The sequence below is a fragment of the Calliopsis andreniformis genome, chromosome 7, assembly GCF_051401765.1.
Source record: "Calliopsis andreniformis isolate RMS-2024a chromosome 7, iyCalAndr_principal, whole genome shotgun sequence".
In the NCBI taxonomy this organism is placed as follows: domain Eukaryota; kingdom Metazoa; phylum Arthropoda; class Insecta; order Hymenoptera; family Andrenidae; genus Calliopsis; species Calliopsis andreniformis.
The window spans coordinates 7,102,352-7,128,590 of NC_135068.1; the positions used below are offsets into that span (position 1 = coordinate 7,102,352).

At 38.5% G+C, this 26,239-nt stretch overlaps 2 protein-coding genes across 4 annotated transcripts in view; one reads left to right on the top strand and one right to left on the bottom strand.

Annotated features, from left to right (window-relative positions):
- Nlg-5 (neuroligin 5) overlaps window positions 1-26,239 on the bottom strand; it is a 60,510-nt gene that overhangs the window by 24,166 nt on the left and 10,105 nt on the right. For 2 of the 3 annotated variants that reach the window (XM_076382065.1, XM_076382064.1), the window contains exons 2-3: window positions 6,554-6,857; window positions 5,365-5,669 (exon numbers count right to left, since the gene is read on the bottom strand). In XM_076382065.1, the coding sequence (XP_076238180.1) occupies window positions 5,365-5,596 (232 nt within the window). In that variant the 5' untranslated portion in view covers window positions 5,597-5,669; window positions 6,554-6,857. Of the gene's footprint in view, window positions 1-5,364; window positions 5,670-6,297; window positions 6,408-6,553; window positions 6,858-26,239 lie in introns of those variants that run through there. The other variant, XM_076382066.1, reaches the window with a different exon arrangement.
- On the top strand, window positions 11,974-14,402 carry Ap-1mu (adaptor protein complex 1, mu subunit). The gene is made up of 2 exons (XM_076382395.1): window positions 11,974-12,105; window positions 12,467-14,402. The coding sequence occupies exon 2, from the start codon at window positions 12,484-12,486 to the stop codon at window positions 13,750-13,752; it is 1,269 nt and encodes a 422-aa protein (XP_076238510.1). The 5' UTR covers window positions 11,974-12,105; window positions 12,467-12,483; the 3' UTR covers window positions 13,753-14,402.

Sequence of the window (26,239 nt, forward strand, 5' to 3'; positions counted from 1 at the left end):
TTTCTTCCATATCTATCTTTTATTAATGAAGTTTAAAAAGGTTCTGATTAGTATAGCAGAAACTTCTGATATCAATAACATTATGTAATATCAAATTTGTTACTCAAAACTTTAATAACATTTTATAAAAACGTGATAAATGGATGAATTTCTACTTGTCCAATGTATGCCCGACAGTAGACGCCCGAAATTAAAACTGTATTGATTTATTAATGAAAATCTGAGTCCTTCAGAGTTCTCCATTATTCCTTGCTCAAGTATGAACATAATTAATTCTGTTTTATATGATCAGCTTTTATTCCAGTAATTTGTAATTACTCTTACAGATTCTCAGAATTTAACTACCCTAGGCTAAATGTTCTCTGCACACTATTATAATTTTTAAAAAATCATTCCTGTTACAGAGAGGTTATTAAAATTGTTAACGTGGAGGTTCTTTCTTTGAACATAATATTGTAATTTCTCTTCTCACCGTTCTCATGTCGAACAGATCCCGAACAAGTTACTCATTACACGTTTTGTCCTTCCAGCGAGCATGTAAGAGGGGAAATAAGCTACTGAGTACGTGAGAGGACTGCGATAACTGCATGAATCATTATAATCGCTTTCGAGGGCGGCAATTTTGCCCCAAAATCAGTCGTGTGCAGACGTGATCGTAATTCTCATTATCGCCATGGTGAACTTTCGAGACCGCGAGGATAGGAGAAAGAGGGGAGACGAAATAATTTGACTCGAAAAACGTTTAGGGAAAAATCGCTCGGCGCTTCTCCTCCATTCTGGGATAAATTGATGGGAAGAGAAGGAAGTGTTTAATCGAGGATCACGGAGGTCGAAGGAAAAGTACCTAACGAGTTCGTTATGGAAGTTCTGCCGCTGATGGCCGATCACTCGATAGAAATCTCGCTGGGAAAACAAACGCAGTCGCTATAGCTCAGGGAATCGCTAAACCATAATCAAACACAGAAGTCCGTGCTTTAGTGCATAGAAAACAAAAACGGCAGTTTTAGGTCAACATCGAATTTTAAAAGAAGCAGTATATTGTGCTCGAATTTCAAAACTGAACTCTCGAGCTGTTCAGAACGTTCCAGTGGATCTCTATGGATAGTGGTTCCTGTTTAACTCGTTTAACTATTCGAAATTCAAACTACTTCCAAAGGAACTTTAGTTTAAGTGAATTCTACGAGCCTCCAATTAGTTTTGTCAAAAATTCGTGCTACGTCCGTTATCGTCAATTCGTGCTGTTGTTTTTCCTAACGATGAGAATCGTACGATGTTGACACAGGTGTGGAAAATCAACCCATGAGCGAATGCGTTAACAATGCGCGGAGAACGAACTGCAAGCTCGCCATTTGCCACATGTACAGAGTGTTCAAAAATCACACACATACACAAAATCAAACTAAAATAGAACCTTGATAGTATATATATATTTTTACAAAACAGTGTCAAGTTTTTCTGTAAGTTATCAATTTTAAAACCGCTAAAAATTCAAAAATATAGTCTTCAATTTTTTTTCACAAATCCTATTTTATTCTTTGAGATCCCTTTCTTATAGATTTCTCGAGCCTCTCTGTCTTCAAAAATTTTCAATATAAAAGACAATCACAGAACATTCTACCGAAGCCAAAATTTTCAGATTGGAGGCAATCTCTTGCGATCGCGCTTGAAAATGATACCCTTGTAACGGTCTATTTTCGAGACACGTACGCGAGTCTCTCCAGCGCTCTGTAACAGTCTTTGCACACCTGCAGCCGTAGCAATGCAAGCGAAACGATTGACACGACAATGTTTCCCCCTCGCTCGCCCGCGCGCACGGCACTCGATCGCGCAGAATGGACCGAACAGAGGCGAACGGAGAAACGAGCAGCACGAGTTGCGGCCACGTTACGACGTAACGTAAAGGCCAGCCGGGCATGTCCTGGGCGAAAAACTTTTCTCGTTATCCATCCATCCAGCGAGAACCGGCTAAGCTAAAAATTCCAGGTAAATTACAGATCCGCAGTTCGCCCAAAACGACCGCTCACGTTCGTCCTTTCCTACGTTACGCTTCACCGTTGTGTGTTTTTCCCTCACCCTTACTGTCCTGTATTTAATTTGGGGGATTTTTGATATTCAGAAGCAGTACAGGTGACGTACTCGTGCAACGAGACGGAAGTGGAGAATGCAAAAAAGGAGGGCTTTGTGAGCTGAATAATGATATAGGTTAGGTTAATTGTGGAATGATATGTTGGTAGTACTGAATTTCTTCGAGGAATATGTGTGTTCTGTACAACGAAGCGGGGAATTTTTTTTGATGAAATTGTGAAACTCTGTTATGATTTATTTTTGGAAATTTAGACAGTGAATGGTAATGTTTTTTCTAATTTTGTGTGTTTTTTTTCTTTTTGAATACCCTGTATATTATAAGGTTTGCAATTAAAATGGATCAATAATAAAATTGTTCCTACTTTGAAATCTCCTTTTTTGATGAAAATGTATATAAATATTGAATATATAAATATTGAAGATTTTTCAAATTCTGCATTTTTCTTTTAGTAGGTACATTGTGTATAGGTTTCCTATAAAATTGGTAGTAAATACTAAAACTTTTCTTGTTGAACATTTCGTGTATAGGATTCCAATAGAATTAAGTAAAACTGAAACTGATCCTAGCTCTGCATTTTACAATATTATATATAGAATAATCCATAATATTAGGGTCAAATACAGTCAGAAGATTCTGAAAGAAAAGCTTAAAGTATCTCCTTCCTTCCAGTTCTAATTATCATTAATTCTCTAGTTAAAAGCCATTTGAGGTCGACTTACTCTGAATGGCCAGATTAGACGTAAGATTTAAAATCGGATGTCGGTGATGTATTGTAAGAAAAATGTTTGAAATTTCTGGAAGAGATACGATAATAGATCGAGTAAAAGGCATCCCCGATAACTCGCAGATACTTTCGACACGAACGAAATGGGCTGTCCCTTTCCATCATGACATCGTATTGCCTATAAAATCATTCAACGTTCATCGATCCTTTCTCTCCTGCCGGTATGAATATCTATCGAATACCAATCGACGTCTAGTTGTCAGCTTGGCGATTGTCGCAGTAAATGTCAGATGGGTCACGTACACAATGACTGATTGACATCACCTAGACGCGAAACAGGATGTTTATGTTTCGCAATGGCCAAACGTCGATGAGGATTTGCTGGCGCTACTTTTGAAGGATTTCTTAAATCCTTACTATGCACAAATTATTGAATATGTGCATACATACCTAACGTGATGTTGGTAGCATTGGAAAAAGATAAGATGGCTGCCTAAGACTCATGGAATGGCGAGGAAGTCCCCTAGCACCATTCAACGACCAAATCATTTAATTATTATTATGAGAATACAGAAAATCTTGCAAGAAAGTTTTAAAGTTCCAAATTGTGATTAAAATTAATTTTAATGAACATTTCAATACGAAATTTAATGTATAAGAATAATTCAACTTCAAGTATCGTAATAGCATATTAAAGTTATGTTATTCGTACTGTTCTGATGCCAACAGATAACAAAAAATTTTACTGAAACTCTCGCAGGAAATTCATCTGGAAATCGTTAAACATTTGGAACCGTTGAATTTTTTTGAATATCCATCCTGACACTTTCGGGACTTCTATTTCCGATATTTAAACTCTGCCTGGCAACCGTTTCGCTCGATAGTACCTTCCTACTCTCCGTTAAAATGGGAGAAATCGATATACTCAAATATTCCATGAATACTTTGGCAAAGATTTCCAAGTGCGACGTAACACCACTTATCCCACCCAGGAATTATTTATTCGAATCGGACACATGTTTTATGCTCAAAGACTTGATTTTCTGTTCTACTTGCGTTACAGACATTTCGCTCGTCTGTTTACAGCTGGCTTTTTAACGCGCGACCGAATTTTCATTCGCTGTTTGATCCTGTTTTCCATGACGCAATCTGCTCTTCATGCGCGCGTCCTCTTTGAGATTCCGTACGTGCACGCATTATGCATTCAGTATGCAAACCATGTTGAGTACATGATCGATGCTCGCTCCTTTTATTTCGTCTTTGTGTTAAACGCTGAGAAACCTGGAGAAACCCATCTTGGCTCTTAAAGGCGCTAAGAAGATGGCTCTGGGTGTTAAGCAATTTCGCGTTTCTTGAAAGGAATTATTACAGAAAAATGAGATGGTTTCTGTTTCTAGAGAAACGTAGACAATAATTTTTTCTAATAAAATGCGTCAAAATTCTGCAATATAATTTTTCCAAAAGATATTTCGTTTGAAAGACAAATAAATTTGAACATGGCTGTGTAAGTCCGCCATTGTTGAATTTGTATTGAGTGTATAGGTTATGAAATTAATTAACTTGAAAGGAAGTATTCTGTAATAATTCTTTTTGGGCGAGAAATGATTTCCTGTTTGAGCAAAGAATTTAAAGAATTTTTTCATCGAACTTTATTCTGCTTTCATTTTCCTTCTACCGTAGCTTCAGATTTATTTTCCAAGAAAAACCGACTTGGATACACATTTTTATCCAATTAACTTGTATAAAGGATACAGAGTTAAACGAATTAAGAGCAGCCGAAGGAAGTGCTTCCTCGCTTTTCAACAAAATAGCAGTTTAAGTTTCAAGCGTTTCACTCTTCTCGTGATTATCAAGCCCACTTGTTTAATAAAAAAATTTAAACAAAGAAACACAAACATCAACTCTACCTTCAGTAACTCCTTAGACAATTATTTCATGACTTTTCTTTCTAAGGTATTTTTTCTTCAATTAAATTTCAATTTCAATGAAATGTATAATTATTAATCCTGCAAAGGTTTATTTATGATATTGCACCATTGATTTAACATTTTTCATTATAAGTTACAATTAATTTCTACTGTATATGAGGACCATGAAAATATTCCCCGAAAGAATTCAATGATGAAAACAATGCCAAACTTACAGTAAAGGGAACAGAGTTTTAATTAGAAACAATAAGTTCAGCATCCGTGTTTCAATTGCATTGTTACTTACAGTTCAGAGATTTTTGTAGTATTAATAAACCTCCTTTTGAGGGGCAAAGTTTCTCTTATTACATTCAGAATACCCAGTAAATTAACAACTTCCAAGCTTCCTGATATCTATTAGTTTCACATTGATGGAAAGCTTCATAAATATATTTTAACTTTATAAAATATTTGAAGTTTAGAATTTAGCTGTACAAATTCACTCTAAGTTATCTGTAGTCAAGATTCAATAAAGATTGTTCGCATCTAATAAATCATACATCGGCATCAATAACTTGTAATATTCTGCAGGATGCTGGAGCACATCTATGGCCACATGTTGCTAAGGAAGAAAAATCGATACAAACCTGAAGAACTCCTCGCACTTGTCCGCTCTTGGTCTCGACGATGCGCGAAGCGTAGCGAATTTGCGAGGCGTGGGACCTTCCGATTAGAACGAGGACAACGATCAGGACCAGGCGACAACGCGTCGATCTGCTCAAGAACCTCGTGGCCAGCGGCCTCTTCTTGGCCGCCGGCTGGCATGGCAAGAGCATGACAGCATTTGCTGGCGGCCACCCGAAGCGACGCCAGCAGCATAACCGAGGAAACCGACTTTAGCCACGGCCGAAAGTCTGCTTCCAGATCGTCCAGATAATCACCACAAGTTGTGCTGCAAATTAGTTAAATTTATTCCTTTACGAGCGCACAAAAACATAATTTTGATTGAGGGATTCTGAGGAGCACTGCCGTATAGACAAAATGTCTTCTAGTGACGTCATAGGATAGAAAAGTAGGGGTACCTCAGGCAAAACAGTCAAATACCCTGTGGTATCTCCACTCTTCTCCTCTATGACATCATTGGAAGACATTTTGTCCCGGTATTTGGCAATACTGGTTCTGAGGATGATTAGTAGAACCTCAATTGTTGAAACCTGGATGATTATAAGTAAAGCTCTTTTGTTACATTGTGATAAGGGTTGGGTAGATGTGATAATGGTTATGCTACAAGGGACAGCAGAGGAGGAAGCATATATTGTTCTGCCTCGATACTTGCATGCAGTTTTGGTTCTATTATTTGAACAAAGTTCAACTATTATTCAACAAGTTCTACTGATACTAATATACGGATTATCAGTCTAGCTAAATCTGCAGAAAAAGATTCAAGAATGTTCTCTCTAATCCAAAGTGTCTAGATCTCTAGCTTCGTTTGGGAATGCTTCAGGGAGTTGCATTTGGGAATATATATTAAACCGTAGCAACACTAGATCGACCCAAGTTTCTCTACAACTTGTAGTTACCTGTGTTCGACAAGTTTAACCGTATACAATAGTCGCTTAATTTAGCTTTCGCAAACAGTTGTCTTGGTTATGGAGAAAGCATCAATTCCCTTATACTCAGCATCCCTCGCATATCTCATAAACAATCAAAAAATATTCCTCAATATCCCAAGTGTTCCCATTATTCGCCATCTCATCCCAAAAAGTCCACCCTCAAATTATGAAATAAGCTAGCAGAACGCACCCAACAGTATCTGAAGATTGCAGTCAAATGTACCTCAGTTGAGCTCGTCACGAAGGGGCGTAAAAGTATTTCCAATCGAGGGACAGGGGTTCCCGAGCTGTTTCGTAGGCCATCCAAGGCGTCGCCGACAAATCACTTTGTAACTTCGTTATGCAAAGCGACGCCGCGCGGCGAGGCACCCTCCTCACCTTCCAGGTCTGGTTCCCTTTCGGGCGCAAGTTGGATTGCGCTTAAAACATCTCGTGAATGATAAACTGTGGGCGACGCAGAACGCCCAGTTCCGTTTCCAGGATTTCCTGGGTCCCAGCGAAGCCGACGCAGCTATTTCCTGGCCGATCTGAAAGCAGGGGAAGCCGAGCGTGTAGAGCAGACTGTATCGGTGACGAAGGGATAGGAAAGAAGGATACAGGAGATAACAGAGCGAACACGAAGCGAAACAGGAGGAAGAAGCTTGATCAGAAGGATGCCCTGCGGAGAAGGCAAGTTTCCTCGGAGCAATCAGTGCCTCGGTACGTTTCTGCCACGACCGCCCACAACCGCCCACCCAACGCCTGAACCACTGACGATACATTCTCCAAGGTATTCTCCATCTTCCTTCCCCTTGTTTTTTACCCCTCCAACAATTTGGGATTCAGGGCAATGTGTTCCACGGCCTGATTCTTAGGATCACTCCTGGGGTATGGATATACTCTGGGGTATGGATATACTCTGGTCTCGGGGATAATGGCCGCTTAACTCGATAGCGTTTTTCGGAGGTGTACTTGCGGACATGGTACGACTGCCGTCGCGGAAGACAGTGTGGAAGCAGATCTTTAAGCCTAGCAATCTGCCAGCGATAGTGGTGGAGGATTAATCAAGCTTGGGACAAAATGGAAGCTCAGACACGGTAAAGGTTGGAAGATTGGGTGTCTTCGGGTGAAGGCTGTGAAATTTATGATGACAACGGGACGCCTTTGCGTTAATAGAGCTCGGGTGTAGGTTACCCATGGTTCCTGAGTCGGGGAGAGATTTGGGAGATATTGTGCTGAATAACAGAACACCTATATGGGTAATTCTAGCTTTGTCAGTGCCGAGCTGTGACTGTATTTAGGTGCAGCACTTTTGATCTACAGTTTGCGGTTAGGTTTGAGTTATAATGGATACAGCGTGACTTGTTTTTAACTCAAATAGGTGTCTAGAGATTAATATAGATTTAGCTATCCCTAATTCAGACCTGATTCGTAATAACTCATTCCCAATTCAAGGTTAGTTACAGGTTTTTCAGACTTAGGTTAGGGCTAATTTGTAACTTAACCTAGGGTTTTCAAACCTTAATTTGGATCTATCAGACCTGCTACCAATTCAGACCTAGATTAATTTATTTCGACCTGAACTCGGGCACAATTTCACAGTACCTATCTCAGTATGAAGTACTTCTATTATTATACGAATTTATGCGCACTTAGTTTATCTAAATGATATTTGATACCATTAATAAAGAATTACATACAATCGGTACAGGTTTCAGAAAATTACTCTCCCAATCTCACGGTTCTCGCGTGCTCATTGAACATTTCTGATAACAGCGTACAAGTCAAGGGGGTCTCATGCTCAAAAAAGGAAACAGGTGAAGGAGCGAACAAGATTCAAAATCTTTGCTCATGCGCTAACAAAACGATTTGTCAACTTTATCGTCAACGTTACTTCGTAAAGTCTTGTTACCTTTCGACTATTATTTCACGATAAAAATGTTGCGTGATTGTATAGCGTTACTTAATGCAACTTATATTCCTTGCTACATGATATGGTGACGTAATCTGTTCAATTTTAGTACTGTACGTCGTTACGACGAAAAACGTAGGCTTGAGTACTACTTCAAGAATGTTTCTCTAATCTTTCTGATATTTTCTATTGCTGCAGTTAGAATCCTTTGTATTTACTTATTTTCTTTTTCTAAGAATATTCAATTGCATGCATTGAAACTAGACCTATCAAGCAAAGACATCTCAGTATTTCCGTTAGCTTCGATCCAAATTTTCTTCTACGCCAGTTTCGCCACTCCCTCCTCCCATCACCCTCTTTCACCAGGTTTCGTTTTGTCGCTACTTTTACGCTCTCTGTCCATTCCCCAGCGTCTGATGACGGCACACAGGCACAGAGCAATCCTGCTGGTTCTCGGTCTGTCGGTTTCCGCGGATGAAACGTCAATCCCAAGATAAAGTGGCGGAATACAGGGTCGCGGCTGTATTACATGTTTGGCATCCATACCATCAGATCACCTCCTGCCATCCCCTTCATCCTTTGCTTCCCTACAGGGAGCTGCGCGCTGAGGATGGAAAGTTAGAGTCGCCTGGGAATCCGACCGATAATTGAGACTTGAAATTAAATTAGCAGAACTTCGATTCCTCGAACGACATGGTCCCCTTGGTGACTGTTATAATCGCGTTCACCTGCCTCAATGCTTTGCTTCGCTCGATCTACTGGACGAATTGCTTTCACTTTCGTGAGCGTGATAGAGGAGGGTTGGTTTTATTGGTGTGAAGGGTGGGATCTGGGCAGGCAGCTTGGAGATGGCAAAATTTGTGAATTTGGGGTATTTTCTGGACATTTACTATTGTCACCGAAAAATGGTACTTTTTATGTCGAAAAATGGAATCTTTATTTCTAAAAATAACACCATGGGTGCCAAAAGATGGTACTTTTGTATCAAAAATGGCATCCATGATGCCAAAAAATCGTACCTTTGATGACCAAAAATGGTAGTTTGGAAAGAGAAACAGTCAAATCAAAGAAACAGCTCTTTTGAAAGGAAGAATTGTAATTCTTTTAACTTACTTTCTTCAGTATATTTTGAAAATGACAAATCTCTTTAATTTAAACAAATCGACTGGTTTTCAGAGAGCTCTAATTATCATTTACCAACGCAGTACAAAGAAACTAAAATACTTATTCGTTATCTGGTCGCGTTCGAATATCTGCTTTAGACAGTGTCGTAAAGTATTGAGTTTGAAAAGGAGGGAACAAAAGGGGAGCAAAGAGAGTGGAGTGGATAGACAGAAGTAAATGGGGAGAAAGAAGATGCGTTTTCCCTGGTGGCGGAAGAACTCCCAACCCCTCTGCCATCGATGATTTGACTTTATAATCGAACCAGCCTCGTTCAATTACGACGGAATTTCTCGCGGAATTTCGCGCAAACAGTGCTGCGATTCTAAACGAGTCGATCTCCTGGCTTCGAGTAAATATTCTCTCACGAAGCAATCGGATGCAGTTGAGTTCACGAGATAAGTGATCTCGAGGTCAGTGATTGGTCGCTGAGAACGAAATTCTCCTGTTTATTGAATACACTAAATTATTGTAAAGTTAAACAAAAATATTTTTAGTACCAATTTTATCGGGCCCACTATTATTTATAATTTATACTATTTTATTAATATTACTAATTCTTTATCATTCCTTTAGTTCTTAGTTTTAAGTATTAAATTCTCTGCTTAAATTTCAATTATTTCAAGATACAAACATATAACAGCTTATCAATGTATCGAAGTCTGATTCTTGGTACAGTATTACTTCAGGTTAAAAATGAATATCCAAGGATCAGATGGTTATGTATAACATAGATGAGGCTAAACGAACCTTATTGTCGGTGCCAATAATTTTATGGCTTACTATGTATCTGTTTCTTCACAATCGGGCTTGGCCTGTGGCCAAAGTTTTTAATCAAGCTGGTACACTTATTGTTAGTGTAGCAGTCGATTATTTTCTTGAACGCAACAACGCAAGAACACGCAAAAAATTGAGCGTGCGTGGAGCCAAAGGGAAAAACGCAAGGACGCAATTTTCGTAACAGGATCTCTTTTCTGGTCCCTCCAATCTTGATAGGGGACATTGAACGCCATCGTAAATTACATTTTAATTAAAATTTAAACGACCAATGATTGTACAAGGCGTAAGCACGTTGGCAGCTGACGGTGACCAGCCTCCGCGCCACCTTCGCCTTTCTCTCCTTTTAAAGCTCGCAGCTTAAACGAAGTTCAATCACCTCTGTTCTTTTATACGCTTTTATAGGCAGCTCTTTTGTGATGAACAATCGCCTACTTCGGCGCACTACACTTTCATTACGTAACACCGATAGCCATTGTGCTGCTACGCAACGCTGGAATCCACCCTACTTCCGGTTGTGCAACGCCTCCCGACGCGAGCTTTTTCTTCGGCATAATGTCGCATTCACTTTGATTTGCTTGCTCTTCGACGACACTCCACGGTGAATGTTTCTGCTTTTTGAGGCAATTAAGTGATCAAGTTTGATATATTCCATACTTCATATGTTCGCTTGCGAATTTCTTAATGAATCATCTATTTATTTTTGTCACACGATATTTTAGTCTTTTTTATGAATGTTAGAACATACTGGCGAAATTTGTGAAGAGGACTTTTCCATATACCACAGAGACGTCTTAAAGACATCCACTAAAACCGTTTAAATTATGTCATAAAACGTTCAGACATAAAATGGACGTAAAATAGACGTCTTCAAGACATCGTATGCTACAGTGGCTCGGGGTTGACCGAAATTTTCTCGAACTATCTCTATCACTTCTTGGAAGTAACTTCGCCAAGCGTCTTCAGCATGACGAATTTAAAGTAAATAAGCGTGAACTCTGAACGAGACTCTTTACTCATTAAGTCGTACATCGATATCTCACTTGCTCTCGTTCTTTATTACTCTACCTATTTACCTATTCTGAGACGAACGACTCGGAGGAAGAAAGCAGTCGAGAATTCCTAGAAGTAAATCTTCTGAGATAGTTGGCCAGGTCTGGTCCCGAACCATGGCTAACGCGGAACCACTGTATCTAGATTAGGATACCCTGTACGTACAATAATATAAAATGAAATACTATTCCTTTTCTGTGTAGTATTAACTTTACTTTTTTCTCAAAAATTACAATTTGTCTAATTTATTAAGTTCACAATACTCTGTCCCTGTTTCCTCTTGCGTACTTCTGAAAGAGCATCTAAGGTAACCTTCCCGCTACGACTTTCCAATTAACTTATTACCTTACTTAAATTTTCACACCTTCTTGTGTTCTAATTATATTTTAAGAATAATCATATCGCGAATGCACTTTCATCACAGTTTTATGTCATAATATCGCGATATTACGAACTAAATTAGTGGAATATAATATGCAGGGTTAGTTGATTCATAGAGCAACGAATTCTACGATTTTCCATTTTACGTCGTTCCCTTCCGCTCTCCAGCCATTAAATTATCTTTTTATCACGGTAATAATTTCGAGATAATATTCTGTTATAGAATTTTCGTGAAAATACGTGCCATTGGACCTTTTCTGGTATAAAATTGTTCGAATGACGCGGAGAGTGCCGTGGTCGATATTCGGTGCGAAGTTGGCAACGCATGCGCGTCGATTATGCTCAGTGCGAGGCAACTTCAGGGCGGTCCACAGTGGCAGTCTGGCATCTGGGAAGGGAGAGCTCTTCTCCCGATAGAGTTAGTTTTGTGCTTTTTTTCTGTTCTCGAAGAGAAATTTTCTTCAATGTAAATAACCGAAGAACTATTATTCCCTAAGGAATTGGAAGGACGCGTAAGTATTCATTTACCTCGCGGAATTTTCCACGAAATTCATGTTTGACCACCTTGACACATCCTCGAGTGTCAAATCGTGTTTTCAACGTATACGTCTTTCGTGTCTGTTTCACATTAACAATTCTGTGCTATAAGAAACTAACGAACCTTAGTTTTTTTTATTAAATTTTTGCTTTTTTTTCCTTTTAATCGTGTCCTGCTTAATAACATAACCTTCATTCAGTCTTACTGTGGCATTAAATTACCTTTGTTGAATGAGGTGGAGGTTTCTCATTTGACTCGCACATTCTGGAACTGTTTGGCAAAATCATGCTTCATATTTGAAGTAAAGAAAAGAAATGGGTTTTTCTTTATTCCAGTTTGACATACCTCCAAGATGTCGACTTCTGCGATATATATTTTAGATGTGAAAGGCAAGGTTTTGATCTCACGAAACTATCGTGGGGATATAGAGACGGGTGTCATAGAAAAGTTTATGCCTCTTGTAATGGAGCGTGAAGAAGAGGGCAACTTAACGCCAATAATTCAAACTCCTGAATGTACATATGCATATATAAAATATAATAATCTTTATATAGTCTCTACCACGAAAAAGAATGCAAATATATCGTTGGTATTTGTGTTCCTGCATAAACTGGTTCAAGTTATGCAAGAATATTTTAAAGAATTAGAGGAGGAGAGTATAAGAGACAACTTCGTTGTCATTTATGAGCTCTTAGATGAGTTAATAGATTTTGGCTACCCACAAACTACGGATAGTAAGATCTTACAAGAATATATCACTCAGGAGGGTCACAAACTTGAAATTCAACCTCGTATTCCTATGGCTGTGACTAATGCTGTATCTTGGCGATCAGAAGGTATAAAGTATCGCAAGAACGAAGTTTTCCTTGATGTAATAGAGTCTGTGAACCTTTTGGCGAATGCTAACGGGAATGTGTTGAGTTCTGAAATAGTGGGTGCCATTAAAATGAGAGTGTATTTGTCTGGAATGCCAGAGTTAAGACTTGGTCTCAATGATAAAGTTTTGTTCGAGTCCACAGGACGTGGAAAGTCTAAATCAGTAGAATTAGAAGATGTTAAATTTCATCAGTGTGTCAGATTGTCTCGATTTGAGAATGATAGAACGATCTCGTTTATCCCTCCTGATGGAGAATTTGAACTGATGTCATATAGACTGAACACACACGTCAAACCACTGATATGGATAGAATCTGTAATCGAAAGACATGCTCACAGTAGAGTAGAGTATATGATAAAAGCGAGATCGCAATTCAAACGGCGTTCAACAGCTAATAATGTAGAAATAGTTATTCCTGTTCCAAATGATGCAGATTCCCCTAAGTTTAAGACGACTATTGGCAGTGTGAAGTACTCTCCTGAACAGAGTGCTATAACTTGGTTCATTAAATCGTTTCCAGGAGGGAAGGAATATTTAATGAGGGCACATTTTGGTCTACCTTCTGTTGTTGGAGAAGATGTAGAGGGGAAACCACCAATTCAAGTCAAGTTTGAAATTCCCTATTTCACTACATCTGGTATCCAAGTGCGTTATCTAAAAATTATTGAAAAAAGCGGATATCAAGCACTGCCCTGGGTTAGGTACATCACACAGAACGGGGACTATCAATTGAGAACAAATTAAATAGGAATAAACTAGCGGTATGATCGCTACTGATCGAAGATACAGAAGTGAGAACTAGTCGGTTTGCTACGCTTAGTACGCTTCCGAATATTTCAAATTAGTTTTATAGCTATTTTCTGAATTAAATGATCGATACAAGCATCGATTAGAAGATACAAAAATATTAGTTAACGTTTACAGTATTTAACGGAAATTGGCGCCTGTTTGAATCATCTTAATTTCGATATTTTCTACAGTTGTAATACTCCTGCAATATTTTCTGTACGTGTAAATCCTACAATTTTTTTATTTAGAAATTTTTACTTACTCATAAATCACGTGAAAAGACAAAGTACTTAATTCATTGAACGCGCACGTCATTCGACGAGGTGTTACGTTTATTTAGTATGACTCGTATATTTTGTATACAGAGTTTACCATACTTTCCAGTAAATCAGCGTGGGCAATTGTAAATATATGGGAAATAATTATATCTCAACATTTTCATGGAATTGTTAACAAATTAATAGATGTTCTTTGTACTAATTTAAGCTCTGATAGTATTACGACGGAATTATGTATTCTATATCTGTATGACAATAGACACAGTACTATATGTATATCAATGTATTAGTACCTTTAAAAAAAGATGTATTAAATTTTTAACACAACCTACACAAATGTCTTTTATCATCCCTAAAAAACCTATTTTTAAAATTTAACATATATTTTATTTTTAAGTTGTAGTTTAATAGAACATAATGCTGTATTTGTATAGTGGAAGTAAATGATAATTTTCTGAAGAAAATCGTTCTAGAAATTCTGATTTAGTGACGACTGACTTTGATCATTTAGAAATATTCAGATTCAATTAGTTACGTAAAATGAGTAAATATTTTGATTGGATACATGTGACAGTGATATAATTTAATATCTACTTACTCAGAAATTTGGAAGATTTTAGTTGTGTTTGTTGCACGTGTATAATGCCTAAAACGAGGAATACCTTTCCTTAACCTTAAGTCACGATCCCACATGTTCGATGGGAGTTCAGATTACACATTAGACTATGAACTAATTCATAGTCCCTTTAAACAGAAGTTTTTATAATACTTCAAGTATACTTTAAAGAAGAAATTTCTTCAAGACTTCAAGTCTAACGCATTACACATGTGGAAACATGGCTTAAGAAGTCGTCTATAGTTCACGAACCAATTTGTGTGTGGATAATCGTCCTGCAGCTTGAAAATGATCTCGATTCAAGACTCAGACAAAGCACGGTAAGTATAATTATATCCTACATAAAGCCCCATTCCCACATGTACAATACTACACACCCGTACAACAGACTAACTCTTAAACACCAGTGATTTTCATTAGCCTCGCTTGCCTTCTGCTTCAGACACTACATACGTGGCTCTATGCTCAACAAGACTCTGAAACTCCGAAACTACCCCAGAATGATTTCAAACACGGTTACGACTTCAGTAAAGATCGAGATTGCAGACGTTGTAGTCAGGATCGCGATTCCCTTCAAAAAATGCAGTAAATATATTACGAGCTGACGTTGAATCGTGGCGAGATGGAGACACGGAAACCCGATTAGACCGAAACGCCACCAGAGGCTCTTTTATTCGCGCAACTACGAGACACCGGTCACGGTATGCAAATTTCCATTGTGGGGGTATGGGGCGAACATTGGGAGTGCGCAATAATTTTATGAAAGTTGGCGATTCTGCATGGAATTTCGAGTGAAACGTATCGGCCGAAAAACATGTAAACGTATTGGGAGAGGGTGGAAAAAAGGGGTGGTCCAGTCCAAAGTAGTCTATTCTTATTCATACTGGTAGCAGGAAGCTCTTTTTTGTATCTGTGCAGTGTCCCTTGTGGACACGTTCCTATTCTAATTTTTTATTTCGGTCAGTATGTTTGCGATGTACAAGTAATTTCGTACGTGGTTGCGCATTGTGAATTAAATGCAGGGTAGATAACGGAATCTCGGTTAGAAGAAACAGTTGGCGTTATCGTGGACGGGGATAAAACACTAGAGAGTTGTTTTATCTGATCCACTGGTTCTAGTGTACCTTCAGGAATTAGAGCTTTCGGTACAACAGATTTGTGGATAACAGTGGCAAAATTGTTCAACTTTTAATTTTGAAATGTTGAAATTATATTGTAATTGTAAGGTAAATGTCCCAATACCTAAACGCTTCAGATATTAAATGTCCCAGAAGTAGTAAGAAAATAACCTAAAACTGTATGTCCCGGTACTTTAATGAGGTTCTAAAAACTCAAGATACTATTTTATGACACTACTTCAACACAGTTAATCTCCAGCTTAACCTCTCCAGCTTTCCCCTAATACATTAAAATTTAAACCTAAAATTGAATAAAATAATGTTATTGTTTAGGTATCGGGATATGATCAACTACTCACACATTTACCTTAAGTGTATCACTTAAATATTGAATAAAACTACTGTTTTTAGTTAGTTTTGCATCTATCTTCATATCATGAATAAAGTATTTTAATATCTTCAATTTTTTGTTGAAAAAGTTTGCTTATTTTATATTTTATAATGCTGTACCTGAGAGCCAGACTAACTCAAGTCCTTTTTAGTTATTTTTCAGTATAACCGAAAAACAAATGCAATAACTCATTTCTTAACCTACTATTCGAACTAGTTTATACTATTGAATTTCTTTCATTTATAACGTAACTTAACTAAATACTTATTACTCTAATAAAATAAAGAAAAATCAATAAGATCCCGTAAAAAACTCAATTTTGAGAAAAATGGACTTGGATTAGTCTGACTCTCACGTACAGCATTGTATTTTTATTCTAATCCGCGAAGTTCATTCAATATTAATGAAGTGTCTTATCGACAAATAATAAATCAGGCATCGATGATTTACAAAGGCTACTTGATATATTTTTAAGAATTTGCGTGACACCCCCTAGGGTATCAGGGCTGTTCACACCCCCACATAATTCTCGGGCAAAGATAATAAATATTCCCCGACGTCGGCTATTTCCTTTTTCTCCTTTTGCCAACCGCTTGGCCGTTTTGCATCTGAAATTTATGTGTATCAATTCGCGGCAGGGGCTACGACGCCGACTGGTATTTACGATAATGCATTTATCCGAAATTTCCGACGATGGGATGCGCTTATACGTTGTGTGAGTGTATATGTATACATATATACTATGTACACATCGACAGTCTTCTGGGCCGAGATCTGATCAATAAAGGTCAATGCATCCCCGCTGAAAGTTCTCTGCGCGGCCAAGAGCAATTTTCAGCTTATCGGATCGCTCGCGCGGAGAAGCTTCAAATCTTTACCTATACGTTGTTACGCAGTATATAGAAAATTTTTTTTATCACCCAAAAGGGTAATTTATAGCCGCGCGCTTTTATCGTAGCCCCATTGATGGATAGGCGCTATAAATTCTCTTCTGCCTTCTTTGTAGCCGCCCCACGAGGAATATCCCGATATTCGAGCCAGGGCCGCAGTAATTAACGAAACACGAAAGTAATCCATCCTTGCGAGTGTATGTTTAAATTAACGTTGCCGAATGTGATTGCTTGCTCTTTGTACTGGGAATAACTTGCAGTTCAACCGAAGATGGCGAGGTAGAGGTTAATGTTGATTTTTGCTTTTTTATTATTTATGCATGTTTTTAATCATTTCGATTATAATAATGTTATTTTTGAGCGTAAGGAACAATTTTTCTTGGGAAATGAAGTGTTGGAATATTAAAAAATTGCAACAAAGGCGTCAATATTTTTTATTATAATAAATGGCAGTATTTAAGGTAGTTGACTCGATCAGTATTCAGTAGTCGATCACTTCAATAAATAATAAGATAGCGTTATTTGAACTTTCTCAAATTAATCGCACAATATAGTTTAATATTTCGTTATATTATACAATAAATAAATAAATACTTTAAAATCATTATTTATTGAAGTATTCCACTACAGGGTACTTATTGACTACCTTGGATATAGCTACTATGTTCTTCTTTGTTAGCAAATATCAATAATTTAAACGATATAAATGGACTATCACAAAAAGTCCTTCCTTTTTCTTCAGTTTAAACCTATTTTTTCGTTAAAAGAATCGACATCTGTTACTAAGTGATCGACTTTTGGTTCAACTACCTTAGTCACAAAATAAATGGCTGCAACTCACCCTAGTGCTTGGGATTTAGCATTCGTCTCTTAGGACAATCCGCCAAAAAAGTGGGTTGCATGGGTAAGATACTCGCGGATTCTAAGGGTGGCCGCGCAATTTCGCAGATTTGTCTTCCCCCCGCGGAGTTCCGCTAATAGAAAAAGCAAATTTACCGTCTGCCCGACGGCGTCGCGGAAATTCGAGTGGAAAGGGGTGGCCGCTGTAACAGAGAATGCACGAGAGTCCTTCAGCGATACTTTTAAGACGGTGTACCTAAGGGTACCGCGTTCGATCGGTCGCCATCAAGAGGTAGGGGGTTCGAGAAATTCCAGGGAGGCCGATTTAAAGTTGCGCCTGAGATCTTGTCGCGAAATCCACGGGAGACATCTCGCCGTCTCCGCTGCAGGATATTAAAACTTCGCCAGGGAACATATAACGGCTGTCAACTCGACTGGATACGTTTGGGAACGTGGGGAGGGGGGTGATCGAATAAAAATGCGACTTAGAGTGCGGCTGTGAGAAGGGTATCTAAAGTTTTTACTCCCTTGGGTGCAGGGCGAAGTAAAACTGTCGCTGATGATGATTTAAGCTACGTAGTTTTCAAGCTACGAAGATTATGATCGTTTTAGACTGATAAATGCGATATTTTGTTTAGCATGGTTTTGATATTCGCTGAATGAAACTGAGGTTGTTTTACTCGATAAGGGGATGAATATTTATGAAGGAACTGTATGTCGCAAAGGAATTCGTTTCTGGAGAGAAATGTGAAGATTTTAACTGACTAGGTTATGTTACCTTTGTAGGCGGAGTGCTTCCCTCACTTTAATTTCTATTTAACATGTAAAGAGAGATAATTAAACTTCTAATATTAGAGAAAGTATTTACAAAAAGTTAGTATGAAAACTACATAAATAATTCTAAGATACTAAAAAGAGGAAGATTTACAAACACAATTAAGTAGTTTGACTTGCTCTTCAAGTATTCAGTCAATCTTTATCTTTATTAAAATAAAATAAATGATATCTTACAGAGCTTTTTTTACTGCAAAATGGGATTCGAATGAATTACACATACACATTGAAGAGATTCTGAATTGTTACATATCACACCATTGTAAAACGAATCTACACTGTACTCTAATTTGAGGGTTAATTTCGCCCGAGGCGAAGGGGTAAATCGCGCGCGAAGCGTCGTCAAACGACGTCGCTAATTCCAGGCTCCATTGAATTACAGAAATATGAATCGTAAAACCCGGGGATAACTTCCGTGCTGTCTGGTGTATAGCCGCGGGAACACGTACCGTAGGAGTTTGCCGTTCGTAATTCAACACGAGTTTATGCTCCTTGTGTACAAAGCATTAGCGCGAAGTTACAGCGTAGAAATACTCAGTTATGAATCGCGAAAGTTATTCGTTTCCAGGAGAAGTGGTATGCGTGCATACGTTTCATGGGTCGTTTGTGACGCGTGGCAGCGTTTCAACACATCTAAAATCATCTGTACTTTTAACATGCATCGGTTAATCTGTTTCTGTAATATTAGATGAAGTTGAAGTTACTAGTCTTTTTTTGTTAAAAATTAAACTAAGGATACTTTTTCTTATGAATAGATGTCGAAAAAATTAAGTTTGAGGATACATTTTCAATGAGTATACACGGAATGGTGATATAATAGAGTGATTAAAGGTATAATTCAAGAATTTAAAAGGAAATTGTTGATACTTTTTGTGTATATCGAAAGTTCTTGTTAATCTGAACAACTTTTATCTGAAACAATTTTAAAAATAATGCATACGTGTAAAGATATGATTAGGTTTATTTCCATTCGTGTCGGTCCGGGCGCGTCGAACTATAACCATTTATCCCTACTTGGACTCAAAGAGCGTAGATCAATCGCACCTCTCTATATTTTCCTTTATCCTTCAATATACTATATTTAGAATTTTTTGCAAGTTTATTACTAACAATATCCACTTAAAATTATCAAGTTATACAACTAGGAAGAACTCTTTTCGCGCACAAAACTGGCTAAAATTAAAAAAAACAATTATTTCGAACATATTGTGACACTTCATACAATCAAGGAAATAGGTACAATTACAAAAATTTTAATTAGGAATAAAAGAAACTGTTTCATCAAGCTTTAAGTAAAGTATTCTTCCAGTTGGTTCACAGAGTGAATTCAGATTTTATTACACTTTTACGAGGACTTAAACAAATTTCACAGCATTGCGTATCAGAGCTGCCAAAAATTCGTGGCGCACAATGAACAGACGTTTTTCAAATTCTGTTCAATTCAGGCCTGTGCTTTATAGTACTTTAACAAACTGGGACAGCAAATGAATGTCAAAGCGTCAGAGGGCGTGCAAATTAAGCAACGTTCGCTTTGCAGGAACGCGTTCTTGAGGGACGCGTCTCGTTTGCTAAACGTGCGCGCGCGCGCACGTAGTACACGCTCGCGATAAATAAAAGTATACATTTAAGTTTCGAATAGCAGACGGTCTGAAAACGCGGTTGGCTGCAGCGTGCGCGCGCGTGCTATGAAAAGAGTTTATATACGCGTGCTTGGGCGTGTAAAATCGGAGAAAAAAAGGCCTGTGCGGTTTCGCGTTGCGAGATTCTGAATTAACAGGGGCTTCCCCGAAAAAAGCCAGCCTCTGCTGGCACCCCTGTAGCTGTCGGAGGGAACGAGAGACTCGAAAGCGCTCGAAAAATACGCCTGCCTGTTCGTCTTTTCCAAACACCGGCTAAGAGAAACGAACTCCCTAATTTTCTGCCACTCGATTACAGCGAGATCCGCGGAACCTCGTTCCTGTTGAATCTCCCTCGCTTTTGAGGGCCCGCTACCCAGGCATCTTTGCATCAAAATTAAGTTCGTAAGCGTATGATTATTCTTTGACCGTGGGCTTCCACAAAAACCTCCGTTTTAACGAAGCCTCGAGTTAAAATAAAATTCAATTTTTGGGATCCTGTTTCGAGAAGGTTCCTATTAACTCGGAAATGTAAGTTCGTGCAGGTGGGATTTTAAATAAACGTAACCTGACTCTTCGGAGCTGAATTGCAATTTAGTACCATTAAGGAATGTTGCATTTCGTCTGTTTTTAATTTAATGTGAAATTAAGGCGAAAGGAAATTTAATTTGATTGGTAATGCGATATTAGACCATTTGGAACTGGATTTAACATTTGTTGAATTGCCATGATTTATTCTTCTGGTAACTGTTGATAAAACGATATTCTGAATTACTTTGAGGGTGTCTTCAAAAGGAAAACAGCGTTTACCCAAGTTATTTAAGGGGGAGAGAGGCCACCTTCGAGAATGGCCACAAATCGCGCAACCCCCATTGATTTATCTCCCTTTGTGAAAAAGAAAAGTTTGTAGGGATGGGTGTTAAAGCTGCGACTGTGAAGGGATTGTGTCTGGTCTCAGGGGTGGCAAGAGTGACAAAATGCCACCCCTTTGGGGAAGACCACGGGATCCATCATTGGCATCGAGCCAATCGGTCTTCCTTGTTTTCACCCCTTGACTTCAACATCTGATTGCAAATTACCATTCCCTGAGACGATGTTACTGTAGCTGGGCTCTTGTGGTGAATCCTCTTAAGAGTCCGATACACGTTAAAGAGGATCGGTTCGTTTCGTGAATTATATACAACTGCATGTGATACTTAACTTGGTAGCTGGGGAAATTTGAATAGTAATATGTTCGCAAATAAAGCCCCACCGAAATATCAGCTGGTTCCATCTCACTCTAATTAAATTCAAATTAGCCCACACTGAGACCAACATTATTTAACTTACATCTCTTTTTCTCAGTTAATTTCCATCTCTAAATTACATCTAATCTTATACCTCACGTAAGACAATCTAGCCACCACAGTGCCTCTCAAATATTCGCTCCGCTCTCTCAAACAATTATAAAACACAACGACCCTCCAACAGTCTCGCTGGCAGCGTAATTTCGCCCCTCGAAAGGGAGACACAATTCCACCCGGGAATTGGATTTTTAAGAACACGACGGAACGGTCTCGACGACCTCGTGGCGAGCGGAAGTAACGCATACACACGCTGCGTTTTCCCGTTTCCACCACGGTCGCGGGGCGATGCAAATACAGGGCAGTTCAGAGACGACGGTTGCACTTTCGGCGTCAAGCTCTGCGGGTTAATGTATTCGAGTATCACGGTGGTGGCGTACGCGTATGCAAATACAGGGATGAAGAGGTCGCTGTGCGACACGTGGAACGAGGTAATGTCAATCCACTCGATTGTCGACGTTTCGCGTCGGGATACCTGCATAAATACGACGCAACGACCCCTACCGGCGAAATATCGGGAATTATGCTTGAGAACATCGCGCAATTAACCGAAGCCTTTCGATAGTTCGCTCGAGCAAGCTATAGTCGCGACGGTGACGAGTGGCCGCCCGAGAAGGCTACCCCCACTCTACTGTATCTCTCCCTACCACGCGGTCGTCTGCGGTGCGCTGGTTGCCTGTCGAAGGGGCACATTAGCGTCCTTTGTTGAATTAATACTTTCTCTTGGATTATAAGATGTATTTTATACTCTTTATTATGAATTCTACATATATTATAGAGTATCACTGATGACGTAAAACTGAGGCCTATGTATTTGTTTTAAATAACACAAAGATATGATAATCAAGGAGTCGAGAAAATTCTTTTCATTGTACACAGTAAGTTTAACGATACGATAATTATACTGGAAGGGGACTCTTTTCCTGGTCGTTTTTCTTTAATTAGAAAGGTGGGTGGAAAGTGTCAAAGTATGGAACGAGCAAATCCTTGCAGCGGTGTTTATTGCTCGGTATTTTAAGCATTCACCCTCGACGTCGCGAAATTGCTGCGAAGGAGGGGGTGATTCGGAGAGACGTCTTAATAATACAATCTCTCCTCCCTTGAAATAAACGGTGTAAAATAGTTTCGTGACGAAGCGAGGGGCAGGACAACCGCTAAAAACGTCTCTCGAGGAAGGCGTAGGGGATTAATGAAAGCAAAACAGGAGTGATGAAGTATGATGATAGCGCTTTTTCAACCCTGGAAAGACTTTACGGGGTTCTACTAATCTTATGCATCTCTGAATTCTTTTTGCAGCACCATTACCTTTTTGTAATTATTGGCAGTATTTAAATGACTGCGTAAAGAATAAGAGGCGTGATAATTTGTTACTATAACTAGTATTATAGTCTCTACAAAAAATTCAGATGAATTTTTTTATACATTTTTTACTCAATGTATTATTTTTCAAGTGTGTTTTTATATAGTAATTTAAAAAAATAACCGTGGAAAAATTCAAAGTAATTTTATAATAGTTTTCCATTACTCCGTTTTGATATATTTCATTTTCCATCATTTAGAAAATGTAAAAGAATCTATTCGATTGAAGGCATCTTAAATTTAAATAGATATCACAAGAGTCTCCATTTCAATCTGAAAGTAAATAAATGTACGACATCGTCGATATTTTTTCGCGTGCTCCTACGTTTATGGAAGACGACAACTTGTCGAAGGTTCATCCAACAGACATGCGGCGATGATTCGCAACTAAATGCAAATGTGTGTGGGCACCATGGAGAATGCAAATGCAGAGAGATCGTCGTCATCGTGGACTCAACTTTAAGCTGCGCTAATGCATTCAAGTGCAACGAAAGCAACGTGGTTCGTTGACCCTAGGGCTACGAGTTCCAAGCTTCTCGCAAAGTCTCGGTCACGTCACTCTATTTAATTACCACCGCTTCCGAGTGCCTCTGATAATACGTTCAAGGGGCACATTTTACCGTGGAACTTCGTTCGAGATCAGGAAAACCTGTTACGATACGTCAATCGCGTGGAACGTCCGCCTATTTCCCTTCTTTTTCAAAAAATTCTTCTCCTTTCTTTTTGACTACTGATTGTTCGACTTCTAAAGTCTGTATCCGTTTCAGTGACTTATATTTGCAGTAAAAGTAGCTTTAAGTGACTTTTAGAATTGAGGTACGGTTGAGAGGAAGTGAAGTGGTCCCTCAAGGCTAATGAGTGTCTTTGCCCATAACATGTGACCGTCTCAACACGTCACGTGACTCTGTTTGCCAATGGCGTGAGTTTCCTCGCCATAATAGGTGACTCTGACCACTGCTGACGTTACACATAGTGGGGAGATTGTTTTTTCCTTACTCAAACATAGACACGCAAAAAATTCAATTACAATTAAAAGTACAATTACTCTTTTCGATAATTAAGTTTCTAACTTTCATAGTTCCGAAAAAATATAACATAACTAACCTCAAAATATATTCTATCACTAGAAAATATTTTATTTAGCTTTTGAAATGGCATTACAAAATTGGTATTAACATAGCTGAGGGATAACTTCACAACGTCGCCTAAACAAATTCCCAACAAACCGTCACGGTTTAAAACTCCTCTTCAAATACACTTTCTCACATATAGGGTTTCGTTTCCAATCCCGTTTGTTAACTGTCTGCGATGCGGATTGACAAAAAAAAAAAGTGAAAAAAAAAGAGATGGACTATCGGTTTGTCGGGTGGAAAAAGGATTTTTTTTGTCGATAGAGAGAAGAAACAATCGAGCCGGTAAATCGAAGTGTCAATAGAAAATACTGATGGTTATTAGCGAATTTAGTGCAACCTAGATCCTCCGCCGCAATTCCCATGTTTAACGTGGACCGACACATTATTCGAGCGTAGGTAATTTGTCGACGTTTACACACATGCAAATATACACAGCACGTACACGTACCTGGCGGGCCGGCTGGGGCTGCATTTATCTGAAGTTCGATTATCTGACAGCGTTCCAGTAATAACTAACCCTCCTCCCCCGGATGGAATTTCCACTAATCGACCCTGACGGTAATGGAAATAAATGAATCCTTCCAGCGTGGCAGTCTTTATTGGATTCAATATTCCCTATGAACGTGTCTAAAAATGTTGTGTAAATATCTCAGTCTTCATCACAGTATCCATTCAATTTCCAAGTCAGAGACTTCTGGCGAGTTAATCTCAATTTTGGGATATAGCCTGAGGCAACGCGACTATGAGGCTTGCGAATATTTTGCAAGGTGTACAACATTCAGTGAAACTACTGGATGTGAGTTTAATACTCTTTATCCTCTGTTTAACTACTAATTTATTACGCAAGAGATTAAGTCTAATTTCGTGAATTTGTTCATAAACATTAGTTAAATGTTTGAGAGGTGAATAAAAAGCTTAATGAATAAGCTTTGAAATTAACTTCGCTTTGTATTGTAATATAAATTAAATTAAATATACTAGATAGTTGACATCAAGTATCAAAAATTTCACGAGGTTATTCTTCATAGCAAATTAAAACAAAAAGCAAGAATAGTAAAATTGTATTTGAGTCTCCGTTTTCGAATTATTAATTGTTGAAAATTTGTGTAAAATGGGTCTGACGCAGGGACCCACGCTACTACTGGGACGCATTAGCTACGTCACGCGTAGTGGAGGAAAGTAGCAAGAGTCTCTGCGTCAGGTCCACTTTGCTTGTATCTTCAATAATTAATAACTCGAAAACGAAGCTTCAAACGCAATTTTATTACTCTTGGTTTTCGCCTTATTTTGACTCGAAGAATGACTTTAAATTTTTTAACATTAGCTATCGTAGCCTGTGTGCCTAATATAGTATTATTTTGTATATAAATTGATGTTACTATACTATATTATAATTTCTGTTCAGTTATTATATAAAGTAATAAAATTCTACTACGACGTTTATATTAATATTAACTTTAATATCTAGATTTACTGTTTGCTTTTTTAACCGCTTTAAAACTTAGTCAAACGTATTCAATCTCCTTTATACATGTCCAAAGAGACGATATTTCATTTTCCGACGAGAAATCTCGTCGTAAATATTTATTCATCGGTATAATCATTACATCAAAAAAATATTTCAATCCCAGGTTCCATTAGAATTCGATGAGGACGAAGAACGCGTCCACCAGCGCACTCTATCATCAACGGTTTATTACAGCGAAAATAATTTTCTCGTTGCGTGTAATCAGCTGCTTGCGTTTCCCATCGCAACGACTGTGCTCGACAAAGCAATCCCCGTCTCCATAACTTCAGTATCGCGAATATTAAACACGCGAGGACAGCTAGACCTCTCTTTCTCTCTCTGCCCACCGTCGGAACGAAGTTTATTTTTAATCGAGCCTTGCAATTCCAACCCTTTGACTGAGGATCCTATCTGTGCAACTACCCTTTTTCCTCTCTTTCCGATAATTTCGAGGAAACGATGCTTTTTAATATTGGACGGTTCTATTCCAAGCAGAGGGAGCTCCCCATTTTCTGTC

Excerpts from the sequence above, each read along its gene's own strand:
- Ap-1mu (XM_076382395.1), top strand. The coding sequence starts at position 12,484 with ATGTCGACTTCTGCGATATATATTTTAGATGTGAAAGGCAAGGTTTTG.